Raw genomic sequence first — 14,076 nt, 5'->3', positions numbered from 1 at the left:
ACGGGGATTGAAGGGGGCAGTATTTGCAGCAGTGGCCCTCCCCACTCCTATCAGGACCAGGGTCCCCAGGTACACTGTACCTTCCCAAGATGCTTCACAGCTTCTGTTCCTAGGCCCTCTGCTTTACCTTACTTAAGATAAAAACCAATTAATTACTTGTACATAAAGCCTACTATACACAAGCCATTACGTCTGTCTAGGAAAAAAACTCTTGGGGGGGGGGTTGGGGAGACACTCCTCATAAATACAAATAAGTTCCATGACCCCTGAGTTCCATCCCACACTCCCCTTCTGCTCCACCTTCCTGGTTCCAGCACAGGATGAACAGGTCACCACTGACTTCAATAAGAGCTTCCCTGTTCAGTAGCAACCATCTGTATTTTTCATAACCTAACAGCTGGGAATATGACTTGGAGTCAGGAAGATCTGAGGGTTCGAATTCTGCCTTTGATATATACTGGCTGTGTAACCCTGGGCAATTCAAATCACTTGATTTGCAGCTGAATTGTCTCCCCCCGCTTTTTTTAAAGGCAATTGGGGTTAAGTGACTTGCCCAGGGTCACACAGCTAGTTAAGTGTCAAGTGTTTGGTCTGAGGCCGGATTTGAACTCAGGTCCTCCTGACTCCAGGGCCAGTGCTCTATCCACTGTGCAACCCAGCTGCCCCACCTGAATTCTCAAGGAGTGCTCTGAGGGAGTCTGAGAGATCAAAACTATTTTCACAATAACTTGTTGTTGTTAGATCATTTCAGTTGTGTCCTACTCTTTGTGATCCCATTTGGGGTTTTCTTGGCAAAGATATTGGGAGTGTTTTGCCATTTCCTTTTCCAGCTCATTTGACAGAGGAGGAAACCAAGGCAAATGGGATTAGGTGACTTGCCCAGACAGCTAGGAAGTGTCTAAGGTCATATCTGAACTCGGGTCTTCCTGACTCCAAGTCCAGTGCTTCATAATACTAAGGGATTATTTTCCTATTAAAATATTCCTCCCCTTTCCAACTACATATCTTTAGAAGCCAGATTTTTTTTTCATATACTTCAACCAAAATGACTTATTAAGGCAGATTTAATGCAAGAGATATGAGAATCCAGTATTAAGTCCGATATTAAAGAGATTTCCAAGAATATATAAAACAATGCCACTCTTTTCACTAATTTTTGTTTTAAAAAATTCTTCATAGCAATGTCAACATGTTAACATGCAATGGGTTATTATTGCCATTTTAATAAATTAATAAACATTTTAAATGGTATCAGTTTCAATTTCTAATATGGTAAATATTTGATGGCTATAACCTACATAAACAAAAGTTCTTTGGGGTCCTTAATAATTTTTAAGAGTATAAAGGGGTCCTGACACCAAAAAGTTCTAGGAAATGCTAGCTAATCCAGTCAGAAATTCTACTAAGCCCTTCCTTTCACAAAAACCAGGGCTTTTATCCTGGAAGGATTCATGCTCAAAGAAATTAGTCAAAGATTTAGCCAAAATGTTATGTCAAGGCATTCTAGCAACTTCTCATTCCAAAGATGAAGACTATTATGGCATAGTAGAGTCTGCCTCTAATCAAACACTGAATGAAATTCATAAAGAGAAAATGGCACCTTACCGATAACAGCTAGCTCATAATGAATCACTGTACAACACAGCTAAAAATGAACTGTGCCCCTGCAAATCTCTCATGCCAGTCTCTTATCCTTCTCTAACTTCTGCCATTCTAATTAATAGCACAGCTATCTGTATATAGGTTTTAGTCTCCACTAGACCAAAATCTTGACAGCAAAGTGGGTCTCCCCACTCCCATCTTTGTATCCCCTGAAACCTTACACACAACAGGAACTTATATAGCCTTGGTACCTTGAACAAACAAAGCTATCCATTGTGACTTCTATTTAAATGTACAAAGTAAGCTATAAAGCAAACAAATTCAACATTCTCAATATAAGAAGCAATAGACCTGGGTAGAAACATTAATTTTATCTAGTTCATTCCTTGTGGTTAAAACCACATGCATACTGTTTGCAAACTAGATTCCAAATAGTGTTTAAAAGAAATGGGAAAGGGGAAGGGAAGGAGTGTGGGGGAGGGGGAAGGAGAGAACTATATTCCAGGGGTTCTTAACTTTTGTTATGTTTTGGATCCCTTCGGCACAAGTCTGGTGAGGCCTACAGATCCTTTCTCAGAATGTTTTTATATGCACAAAATACAAAAAATCACAAAGGAAAGCAAATATATCGATATACAGTGGATGAGTGTGTGTACGTGTGTGTATATATATATATATATATATATCTCCAAGTTCCCAACCTCCAGGCTAAGAACTCCTAACCTAGTCTCATTTTATTCCCAGTAAGTTGCTTCATTTACAGCCCAAATGTCAACGTTTCCTTAAATTCCACCTCACATGCATACAGCTTCACTGAGAATTAACACAATTACTTTTCTGCCAAGGAGGAGTCTGAATTGTGATACTTCCAACAGCTCTCACCTAACCACCACACTTAGTCAGCCTTTGAAAAGGATTTTTTCCTAGCATTCTTTATCTCCTTAGTGAGATGCTTTCTATTATTACTTTGTAAGTGAGCCCAGAGGCTAAGCATAGAGGCATCCAAAGAAGACAATTAATAATTTACATTTTTCCTCATTAAGATCTCCAGTTCCCCAGTCATTCAGCCAGTCCTGAGCAAATTTCACTTTCTTTCCATCTTTTCAACAACCAAAATGATGATGATGCTTGATATTTGGAGAGTACTTCCCTTAAAAGGTTAAAAGTGTTTAATAAGGACCCTGGGAACTACAAGCAACCAGGTGAACCCAATAAACTACACCTAATCTCACACTCACACTTTCTCTCTCTCTCTCTCTTTTTCTCTCCCCCCTCCCCCTCCCTCTCTCCCTTTACCCCCCTTCACCCCACCTTCAATGTAAACCCAGGGGATATAACTGAGCCCCAAAGTATCTGAAAATTTTTTTAAAAACTCAAATTTTCTCCCATCTAAAATGAGTTAGCAGTATCTTGTATGCAGTAGGCACTTAATGTTTGTAGAACTGAAGGGTATCTCATGTTCTTTAAAGTCACTTCCAGGCCTAAATCCTATGATCTGAATTTTCCATAATATGAAATAGGGTGTGCATTTTTCTGGGTTAAATTTAATTCAACACAATTCAAATAGCATTTACTAAGTGCCTGCTTGCTCTTTAACTCCCTCCCCGCAGGAATTTAAACTGGCTCCTCTAACAGTCCTTCCCGCAGCTCCTAAAGCCTGACGGACATAAAACAGGCTGGAACGGCAAACATAACAGTGTTCCTATCTGCCAATAGCCCACTCCCTTCCCTAACCACCCCAACCAAGACCTGCATTGGCACCCCTACTTCTCACCCGTAAGTTATGTGACCACGGGTGTTGTTGAAAAAAAAATTCTCGAGGCCTCAGTTTCCCATCTGTAAAATAATCTAATTCACGGGGTCTTTGTGATTAAAGGGATAGAGGAGACAGAGGGAGACACACAGAAAAGAGGAGAGAGAGAAAAGAGTGTAAAGAAATATTGAAGAAAGAAGAGAATAGGGATAATAGAGAGAAAAAGAGGAGAGGGAGGGAGAGAGAAGAGAAAAAGGGAGAGGAGAAAGAGAAGAGAAATGAGGGAGAGAAAGAAGGAAGGAAAGAAGGAAGAAGTGAGAGGAGGGAGAGAAGAGGGAGAACAGAGAGAACGAGGAGAGGGAAAAAGAGAGAAGGGGGAGGGAGAAAGACGAGAGAACAGGAACGGAGAGAAGGAGGGAGGGAAAGAGAGAATAGAACCACAAGGAGGAGGAAGAGAGGAGAGAGGGAAAGAGAAGGGGGAAGGAGGGAAGGCGAGAGAGCCGAGGGAACAGGAAGAGAGGAGGAGGAGGACAGGGAGAAGAGAGGGTGGATTTCTGCAGCGCTCCGCCCGCGCCGGCTCAGCCCGGTTAGGCTCAGGCCCTGCCCGGCCCGGCCCGGTCTGCACACAGGGGCCCCGGGAGAGCCCCGCGCCCTCCAGCCTGCTCTTCATCGCCCCCTCCTCTTCCCGGGAGCTCGGGGGGCTGCAGCTGCCCCGGCAGCCCGAATCAGGGGTCGGAGGTCGGCTAGCGCTAATTGAATGAGTCCGGCGGCGGGCATCCCCCGGGCTGCAATCCCCCAGAACACCACCCCACCCCACCCCACCCGGCTGGGGCTCACCTGGCCACGCCCCTCAGGGCCCCCCATCTCCTCCGCCCCGGACCCTGCAGCCGCGGCCACGCCCGGCCCCGACAGCCCCCGCTCCCTCGCCACTGCCCCCCTGCACCCCACGGATCGGGCGGCCTGAACTCACCAGCGGCGGGTAGGAGGGACGAGGCAAGGAGAGGCGAGGAGAGACAAGGCGGCGGGTGGAGAACGGGGCGAGGGCTCCTGCCCGGCACGAATCCTTTCGGGGCGGCCTCAGCCACTGCGCAAAACCCCCTTTGCCAGGTCTAAAGATGGCCGACAGGAAGCGCCCACGTCAAGGGCGCGTGCGTCGCGCCGCTCGGGAGGTGGGGGCGGGGGCGGGGGCGAGGCTCCGAGCATCCCTTGGGGCGAACCTCGAACCCTGGAGGGGACGGCGGCGGCGCGTCTGGTCGTCATGGAGATGGCGCTCCCCACCTCCCCACCCCCACCCCTGCCCGCCCCGCCCGAGTCCGATTGGTGCTCTCCCCAGTGAGGGGCGGAGGTGCTGCTTTAAGAGGCAGTCAGTGAACAAGCGTCCAGTTACTGAGCGCCTACTGCGTGCTGGGCGCTGGGCCAAGTGCCAGGGAGACGAAGCAAGGCAGAAACGGTCCATTTCTACAGATGGCTACCTCGGGAGTTCTTTTTCTCGGGACACTGTCGCTGATTATACGCCTGGGCTAAGCTCTCTAAAGCAGAGATTCTCAACCTGGGGTCCGAGGACTTTTAAAAACATGTGTCTTTATAACTATCTCAGTATAATTGGTTTCCTTTGAATTCTATACATTGTTTGCATTTAAAAGCATTATTCTGAAAGAGGGATTCTGTAGGCTTCCCCAGATTGCTGTGACACAGAAAAGGTTAATAATCCTTCTTCTAAAGGGAGCTCCCCAAAAAGGTTTGTGCTTCTGCCAACAGAAAACATGGAACCCAGGATCTGGATTTGAATCCAGATGTAGCTGATCACCATGGGTGGGAACTTCACTTCTCCCAGGCTGTCTCCTCACCTATATAATCGACCATAAGAACCAGAGCTATAAGGCACTCTAGTCCCACCCCCTCATTTTACAATTGGGGAAACTGAGGCTCAGGGAAGCTAAGGGATTTGCCCAAGGTCATATGGATAAACTTAACAAACATTTATTTAGCAGCTACAAAGTGTTCAGCGCTGGCCAACAATGCCCTAAGGTAGCCTACTTTCTATGGGCGATAAAAACATATAGGATAAAAACATGAAGGGAAGAGACCTCTCATGTTCTTCCAATTCTACGCCTTATAAACCAATATTCAGTTCACAAACATCCCTGGCTCTAGATTGGAGGATGGTACCCAAAGGGAATCATGTGATTTTAGATTGGGAGCTTGAGAGAGCTGTGAAGCCACTTTGTCCAACCTTCTCACTTTATGGATGGGGAAACTGAGGCCCAGAGAACTTGGGACAGGGACTTGTCAAAAGCCACAAAGATAGGGATTAGTCAGGATTTGAATCTGGGTCCTTCAACTACAGATGCAATGCTCTTTCCACCACACCACACTGCTTCTATGTTGTTAACCCAAATCAAATTTACTTTGCAGACACCTGAGTCCAGCACTCAGGCATTCTAACAAATGTAAGAATCTATCCCTAGGAAAGAGGACCAGTCTTCCCCTCTTGGTATTTATTAGATGGTTCTGTGAATAGTTAATCAATGGCCAGTATAAAAATAACATGCCACTTTAAGGATTGAAAAGCTCATTAGTTGCAAGTATTATCCCTATTTCAGAAACAGGAAAATCTAATTCAATAAACATTTCTTAAGTACTTCTGATCTATAAGGTAGTGTGAGCTCTGTGCCAGTGACACAAAGACAAAAAAAAAAGCAAAAAAATAGTCCCTGTTCTCATAGAGCTTACTTCTTCTACCAGGAGAGATGGCCTATGCATATACATGGTCACCCATTTAATAATTGGGAAAGCTCATAGGATTGAGAACTGGAAGGGTCTTAAGAATGATATAGTCCACTCCTCTCCTTATACAGTTTAAGAAACTTTTGCAAAAGTAAAGTGACACCCAGGGTCACCCAAATAGTAAGTAAAGGAGAACCAGTATAGATTCAAATCCAATTCTCCTACCTCCAAATTTAGTGTTCTTTCCAGCAAAGCTGTGGTGATCAAAGTGCCCGGAAACCATAAAGCCCTATAAAAATGTGAGTTTGATGGAGATGATAAATAAATTCATCCTCATTCCCCAGCATTCCAGCAACTCAGTGCTTTTCTGTTGTTCCTGGACCCTGTTCCTTCCCCTCATTTTATTTACCTGTTCTTCCTTCATTGAAGTTTCAACCACTTCTTTCAGGAACATTAATTTTTCCTGTCCCTCAACTTCAACAGTACATTTAGCTCTTCAATATCATACAATTCAGTATTTAGATATGACAGCTCTCATAAATATGTTTGTGAGTGTGTGTGGAGAGAGTGCCTTGTTGTTTACAAAATTAATTGGAGTGTTTCTCTGTGCTGCTGAGGAAACTGTGTTTCAGAAAGCTTAAATTACTTGCACATTCTCACACAGGGAGTAAGTATTGGGGTCGGACAAGACTAGAAATCTAGGTCTTCTGACCACAAATCCAGAATCCTTTCGATTTTGCCAGGCTACTTTACACTGCTTTATATTATTATTTATTTCACCTGCTAGGCTTGTCTTCCTCACTTCCTTCATCCATTCATTCAACAACCATTTATGATGCATTTAACAAAGTAAGATGCCAAGTGACAAATTAAGGTATGGTCCACCTTACGATTACTAAAAAGTATCTGTTCAATAGCTATTTGAGAGTGAATGACACTTCAAAGGACAACCCCTTTAATGGCAAAGTCTGAAATTGAAAGATTAGATATAAGATATGCTGAATCACTCTAAGGTCTAAGTATCACTCCACTGCACCGGTTTACCCTATATTCTAGAAGCCACCTTGAGCTCAGAAGACTTGGGCTCCAGATATTCCTCTGAAGTATTGACTGGATGGCAAAGACTGTAAGTTGCAGTTAAGTGCATCTCTGCATTGGCAAAGAGAGTTTCCTCAATTGAGAGGATGCCCATCAATTGGGGAATGGCTGAGCAAGTTGTGGTATATGAATGTGATGGAATACTGTTGTGCTATAAGAAATGATGAACAGGCTGACCAGAAAAACCTGGAAAGACTTGTATGGTCTGATGCTGAGTGAAGTGAGCAGAACCAAGAGAACATTGTACACAATAACAGCCATGTTGTGTGATGACTAATATTGATAAACTTAACCCTTCCTGGCAATATGAGGATCTAAGACATCTCCAAAGGCCTTGTGATGGAAAATGCTATCCACACCCAAAGAAACTATGGAAGCCAAATTGTTATTTTTTTTTTCTCTTCTGTTGAGTTGTTTCCTCTTTCTGATGGTTCCTCCTATTGGTTTTAATTTCTACTTACAACATTACTAATGTGAAAATATGTTTAATATGAATGTAAACGTATAGCCTATATCAAATTGTGCGCCGTCTTGGGGAGGGTAGTGGGGAGGAAGGGGGAGAAAAATTTTAAACTCAAAAGTGATTATTGATAAGTCAAAATAAATTAATAAAAAAAATTAATTAAAAAAAGAAAGTAATCCTCTTGAGGGCAGGGAATATTTTGTTTGTTTCTTTGTATCCTCAGCATCATACCTTGTATTATGTCATGAGCACTTAGTAAACATTTGTAGAATTGACAAAAAAATAAAAGTTTCCTCACTAAGTGGGGCAGCTAGATGACTTGAAATCAGCAAGACTGAGTTGGAATCTTGTCTCAGACACTTAATAGCTGTGGGATCTTGGACATGACATTTAACCTCTTTCGATGGCAGCTTCCCCATCTGTAAAATGGGGATAGGACTACCTACCTCCCAAAGTTGCTGTAAGGATAAAATGAGTTAACATGTGAAAAGTGCCTTGCAAACCTTAAAATGTTATGTAAATGTTGCCTAATTTTATTATATCGATGAAATCATGAGACCTGGCCAAAAAATGTAATTCGGATAATACCGTAAGGTACTTAGTAAATATAATCTTATAGATTTGCATTCAAGAAGGCAGCTAGGTGGTGCAATGGATAGAGCCCTTGACCTGTAGTCTGGAAGACCCGAGTTCACTGTCACACACTTACCAGCTTGCCTGGGCAAGCCACTTAACCTCTCTACTACAGTTCCCCATCTATGAAATGGGGATAATAATAGCACCTACCTCCCGGGGTTTTGGTGGGAATAAAATAAGACATTTGTAATGCGCTTTGCAAACCTTAAAGCATTATATAAATGCTAGCCATTATTATCTCTGATCCACACAGTACAAAGAAGTAGGTTGTTTTTCCCCATTTTATAGATGAGCATACTGATACTCGTGGTCTCCAGGGTCAAACAATCATCTGAACCCGAGTTCAGGCTCATGGTAGGCGATTAATAAATGCTTGTGGACTTGATTTACTGCTGGCAAAGAAGGAAACGTGCCCAACCAAAAGGCCAGGGCAACCCCAGCCCCGCCAGGTTCCCTAGGAGCCAGCCCAAGGAGGTGAATTAGAACTTGTGCCCCGAGGTGAAGGAGGCGGAGAGGGTGTGATCCATTTAAAGGTCCTAGCCGGAAGCGGAAGTGAGGCGAAGAAGAATCGAGTAGCGGTCTGCGGACCAGAGCGTCTCCCGCCGCCGAAGAAGCGTCTACTTCCGCGTAAGGCCCTTGGGTTCCCTGGGCCCGAGTGCGGCTGCGCGGCTCGAAAGCCTCTCGACTCCTGCGCCCTCCTCCCTCTGGACCGGGCTCCTCGATGGGGCCCGGGTTCTCAATCTCCCGCCCGGCCGCGGCGGCCGTCCCGGCCTCCTCCCCTCGCCCCGGAGATGGCGGCCTGGCTCACGTCGCCCACCGGCTGAGCGGCCCCCTCTGAGCTCTTGCCCCACCCCCCGCCCCAGGCCTCCACCGCCCCCGCCCCCACTCCTGGAGGTTCGGGACGGCCAGGCTCCCCTATGGCCCCCTCGTACCTCGTCACCTTCTAACGTCTGGTGCCCGCCAGGGCCCGGCACAGAGAGGGCGCAATGGCCGAGCACGGGGCTCATATCACGGCCGCCTCTGGCGCGGATGATCGGCCCTCCATCTTCGAGGTGGTAGCGCAGGACAGTCTGATGGCAGCCGTGAGGCCCGCCCTGCAGCACGTGGCCAAGGTAAAGGGGGAGGGGGCCGGCCGACCACCCCAGGCCGGAGAGGCAGGCACTGCTCTGCAGCGTGGCATGTAGAGGTGCCACGGCGCCGGGCCGCACCGGGAGGGCCCGGCACGGAAACCAAGTGCCGGAATCTCTGCCGTGGGCGGAGCCCTGCTAATAGGCAATCACCAAGGTTAAGGATGCATCACACCGAGACCCAGAGTCTGCAGGACGATGCAAACACCTTATTGCAGTAATTAATTACATTACACAATGAAGTTAATTTTCCCGTTTTGCCTTAGGTTCTTGCAGAATCCAACCCTTCCCGTTATGGCTTCCTCTGGCGGTGGTTTGATGAAATCTTCACTTTTCTGGATCTCTTGCTACAGCAGCACTACTTGTCTAAAGCCAGTGCCTCCTTCTCTGAGAACTTTTATGGCTTAAAGAGGATCGTGATGGGAGATCCTGGAGGGGTCCGGAGGTTAGCCAGTGCTGGCCTCCCCAAGAAGCAGCTTTGGAAGTCCCTCTTATTCCTGGTCCTCTTTCCCTATTTGAAAGTGAAGTTGGAGAAGTTGGTCTCCAGCCTAAGAGAAGAGGATGAGTATTCCATCCATCCCCCCTCTTCCTGTTGGAAGCGGTTTTACCGAGCTTTCTTGGCAGCTTATCCCTTTGTGACCATGGCCTGGGAAGGCTGGTTCCTCATCCAGCAGTTACTTTACATCCTGGGGAAGGCTCAGCATCATTCACCCTTGCTGAGCTTAGCAGGAGTTCGTCTAGGTAGACTCTCGGCAGAGGATATCCGAGCTTTGGAAAAGGCGCTGGCTCGAGCTGGTGGGCTGCAGCAGCCAGCCACTAGGTAAAAGTGGGGATGTAGAAAAATTCTTATCTCTACATTGCTAAGAAAACTTTGTTTTTCATTCATAAATACCATGCTAAAATCTCATCCTGATTTTGCCACATTCAGGTAGTTTTATAACCTGGCTCTGTGGTGGTGCTTCACACAACCTACATTATCAGTGAATCATCTAGAAAACCCTAGAATACTTGTAATTAAAGTATATTTAGCAACCTGTGACTCCCAGTTAGAAAGAGGAAGGCATTGCAATTTAATGTGCTTTTATTAAAGAAGGGGGTGGCCTGTGACTTCATTAGAACTCCCTCTATCTATGCAAGTCTGCCCCTTCTCTATGGGACCAAGAGGTCACAGACTTGTCTGAGCACACACTGATGGGAGGGGTCTGAGGCAGGCCCGTGTCCTTTGTCCTGCTTCTGAGGCTACTTCTCCACTGCGCTTTTTTAAAGTTATCTACTACATGTATCTCCTAAGTACAGTACTTTGCTAGTGCTTGGATCGATGCCAAAACTGAAACCAAATTGGTTCCACTGCCCTCGGGGAGGTCATGACCTATATAGGTTGGGGGACTTAGTGTAACAGCCCTTTGTGTATACGTACATAAGAGGTCACTATATGCTGTTGACATTAGTCCCAGCACTCTTTCCACTGGGTTCAAATCTTATCTCTGCCACTTAGTAGCCTGCTCTGCACACAGGGAGCCAACTCTGTAAAAAGAGGGGGTTGAGTAGTGCTCTGGTCCCTCCATGCTACAGCTCTGTGCTCCCACTGGAAGGCTTCCTGAAAGAAGTGGCAGCATTGGGTCTGAAAGTTGAAGTTGGTATGGTAGCACATCAGAAGGAAGGGATTCCAGATAGGGGCTAAGCAGTGAGCCCAGACCAAGAGGGGGTAAAGCAAAGGCTATGGATCAGAACAAGGGCTCGTCTTGGGGTAGAGGAAGTCAGGAAATGGTGTTAAACCAGACCCATAATTGCCGTCAGTGCAGATAGCTCCAGGGAAGGTACCTGCTGGAACGATGCAGATCAATCAGTCAACAAGAATTTCTTACTAATCTGTTGCTATGTGCCAGGCAATGTGCTAAATCCTGGGGATACAAAGAAAGGGGGGGGGATTGTCCCTGCCCTCACACTAGTCCCATGCCAACATGTATAAGATTGTGTAGGTGTATACAAGATAGACACAATGTAGACAGAAGGTGTAAGATCAGTGAATTATCTGCAAAGTTTCTGTCACTTGAAGCACTGAGGTTAAGTGACTTGTTCAAGATCACACAGCCTTCATCAGTGTTGTGAAATAAGGCCAAAAAAGTAGACCCTAAGTCTTATAAGTCCTTGAATGCCAGATTAAGAAGTTTGGACTTAAAGCTGTGGGCAGTATGCAGCCATTTTAGGTTTTGACATCAGGTTTCTTAACATCAGGGCTGCGGATAAAGAATATTCATCAGTTAGAAGTGTGCAAGTTGGATTGAAAGAGGAAAAGACTGTAGACAGCAGTAGTATTGAAGAGGATATTAGTATAGTACCCAGAGTTTGGATTTGAGAGTGGAAATAACTTAGAGTGCAGACAGTTAAATAAAAGGGGTCACTAAAGGAGATGACAAATACTACAGATTGATAGAAATTGCTACTTCCTAACAGAGCTGTAGTGATACTGGAAAACTTGGCCATGCAGTCCTACGTGTGATTTTCATGAGCAGTGTAACAATGGATGTTCTTACAATTCATAATATTTAGGGCCTGTGACATAATGTCTGTTTTATGTTCCTCCCTAACAGTATTCGAGAGAAGGTGCAGTCAGCTGTCAAGAAAGCTATAGGAGGCCTTGCCTTGTCCGTCTCCACAGGCCTTTCTGTAGGTGTTTTCTTCCTTCAATTCCTAGATTGGTGGTACTCATCAGAGAATCAAGAAACCATCAAATCCCTGACTGCCCTGCCCACCCCACCACCCCCTGTGCACCTGGACTACAACTCTGATTCCTCTCTGTTGCCAAAGCTGAAGTCGGTGTGCCCCTTATGTCGCAAAACTCGGGTGAATGACACCGCACTTGCCACCTCTGGCTATGTGTTTTGTTACCGATGTGTGTATAACTATGTGAGGAGTCACCAAACCTGCCCCATCACAGGCTATGCAACAGAAGTGCAGCACCTGGTTAAACTGTACTCCCCTGAAAACTGAATGACCTTGCCAACTGTGCCCCATGGTAAGACTACTCTGCCTACCATCCATTCTGCCATAGGATGGATACGTGGTATTGCTCAGCCAGACCCATCCATCTTAGTCACCCATCTCAGGACCTCCTCAACCTTAAAGAGTCTAGCAAAACATTTTTTTAAATCAAATACATACCCATTTGAATGTAGCCTATTAATATGCCTTCTAATCCCCATCCAGAAATTAATGAAAACAGAGTCAAGTTGCTAAATGAAGACATAACCAAGGGTCATTAGTCGAGGGGGACAGAGTTGTTAAGAGGATCACATGAAATAAGATATGGAAAGCACTTTAATCAAGTTATGAGTGCCCCGTTAGGTGGAGGGAGGAAGAGGGAGAGATGAAGCTCTCAATCTCTACTGTCTCCCATACCTTGCATCCAGACTACAGTCGCCCAAGAAGGATCCAGATGGGGATGTGCATGCACGAGGCAGGCTCCTCTTCAAGGACTCACTTGCCTGCCAATAATGTTTTTTAGGTGTTCAAGGAGGATTTTGTTTGCTTCGAATGGAAATAAAGCTTAAGAAAATGAGTCACTTTTTCAAGCTGACACCCCTTCAGCACAGTTCTTATTAATGCCCCATCTAGTTTGGATTGTGATTTGGAGTGAATCCTTCACAAGTACATAATTTGCCTTTCTTTGGAAACTGGATAAGGTCAAATAAAGTATTAGGTGGATTTTCCATTTAGAGCAGTCTGAGAATTTTAAGTGTGAAAGTCAAACTTACAAACCATAAGGAGAAAATACAGTTAGACCTGCACTAATCCAACTGTCATATAGTCACAGAGTATCAGAGCTGAAAGGGACCTCTAGTCCAAGTCCTCAATTTACAGAGAAAGAATAGAGGCTTCTAAGTGAGTGATTTGCCCATGGTTACCCAGCCAGTTAATGACAGAGCCAGGACTAGAATCCAGGCACCCTGACTTCCTCACCCAGTGCTCTTTTCTCCACTGTGCCATAAATAAAAGGGAGCAGAAAAACAGTTGTGTGTGAGCATTTTCTGCTAACTCCCAAAAGTGTTTGCTTAGCTAGCATGAACACATCTCACCACTACTAACTGCAATTTTTATGAAGCCCCCTCTGTAATGTAGCCCAAAAATAAATTTTGGTTTTACACAATACAAAAATTCGCTGCTTTTCTTTGTTGTCATTATTTGGCTCCTGAAAGTTGGCTGTGTCTGTGTTCTTAATAAAAACTAGAATTGATTTCTGCCTAGACCATCTTTACAATTTTGAAGTACTTTCAGTGAAAATGTTAATTTTAATACAATTCATCTATTTTGTTTGTTGCTCACACTTATGCTGTAGAAAAACTGTCCATCTAGTTAGTTTAAACAAAAAGTCAAATAGCTCTGTCTCAGTAGCATCAATTCAGCTTGATAAAGATCAACCAGAAACAGGATAATTCAACTTTGGGAACAGTTAAGTTTTGTTCTATTTTTAAAGCTATCCTATGTTCTCTCGTGCCTTTTACTTTCCTCTTTATAAGTTACAGCCAAATGATCTTTTTAGAGAAATACTTTAGATCTAAAAAACGAAGAATTATTCATGTTTCATTCATGCCTGAGAAAACCCGGCTTTCTGCCATAAAAACAAGTATGGCCAGATATGACAATGCAATTATTTTTAATTCTGGAATCTT

At 44.9% G+C, this 14,076-nt stretch overlaps 2 protein-coding genes across 4 annotated transcripts in view; one reads left to right on the top strand and one right to left on the bottom strand.

The window, feature by feature from the left end:
• The window catches only part of AP2B1 (adaptor related protein complex 2 subunit beta 1), a 130,837-nt gene extending 121,557 nt beyond the window's left edge, over positions 1 to 9,280 (bottom strand). For 2 of the 3 annotated variants that reach the window (XM_027862485.1, XM_027862487.1), the window contains exon 1: positions 4,326 to 4,464. The gene's annotated coding sequence lies outside the window, so the exon portion shown is untranslated. Of the gene's footprint in view, positions 1 to 4,325; positions 4,465 to 9,211 lie in introns of those variants that run through there. The other variant, XM_027862486.1, reaches the window with a different exon arrangement.
• On the top strand, positions 9,213 to 13,572 carry PEX12 (peroxisomal biogenesis factor 12). The gene is made up of 3 exons (XM_027862490.1): positions 9,213 to 9,391; positions 9,673 to 10,226; positions 11,998 to 13,572. The coding sequence occupies exons 1-3, from the start codon at positions 9,266 to 9,268 to the stop codon at positions 12,395 to 12,397; spliced, it is 1,080 nt and encodes a 359-aa protein (XP_027718291.1). The 5' UTR covers positions 9,213 to 9,265; the 3' UTR covers positions 12,398 to 13,572.
• Positions 13,573 to 14,076: the final 504 nt, after the last annotated feature.

The sequence above is a fragment of the Vombatus ursinus genome, unplaced genomic scaffold (assembly GCF_900497805.2).
Source record: "Vombatus ursinus unplaced genomic scaffold, bare-nosed wombat genome assembly UNPS02014768.1, whole genome shotgun sequence".
Lineage (NCBI taxonomy): Eukaryota > Metazoa > Chordata > Mammalia > Diprotodontia > Vombatidae > Vombatus > Vombatus ursinus.
This window is presented reverse-complemented; position numbering and strand designations above follow the sequence as displayed.

What these genes read in the sequence shown, in the direction of transcription:
- PEX12 (XM_027862490.1), top strand. Translation starts at nt 9,266, where the DNA reads ATGGCCGAGCACGGGGCTCATATCACGGCCGCCTCTGGCGCGGATGAT. An exon ending in CCCTGCAGCACGTGGCCAAG is followed by an intron (nt 9,392 to 9,672) that starts GTAAAGGGGGAG and finishes GTTTTGCCTTAG; the next exon opens with GTTCTTGCAGAATCCAACCC. An exon ending in CTGCAGCAGCCAGCCACTAG is followed by an intron (nt 10,227 to 11,997) that starts GTAAAAGTGGGG and finishes CCTCCCTAACAG; the next exon opens with TATTCGAGAGAAGGTGCAGT.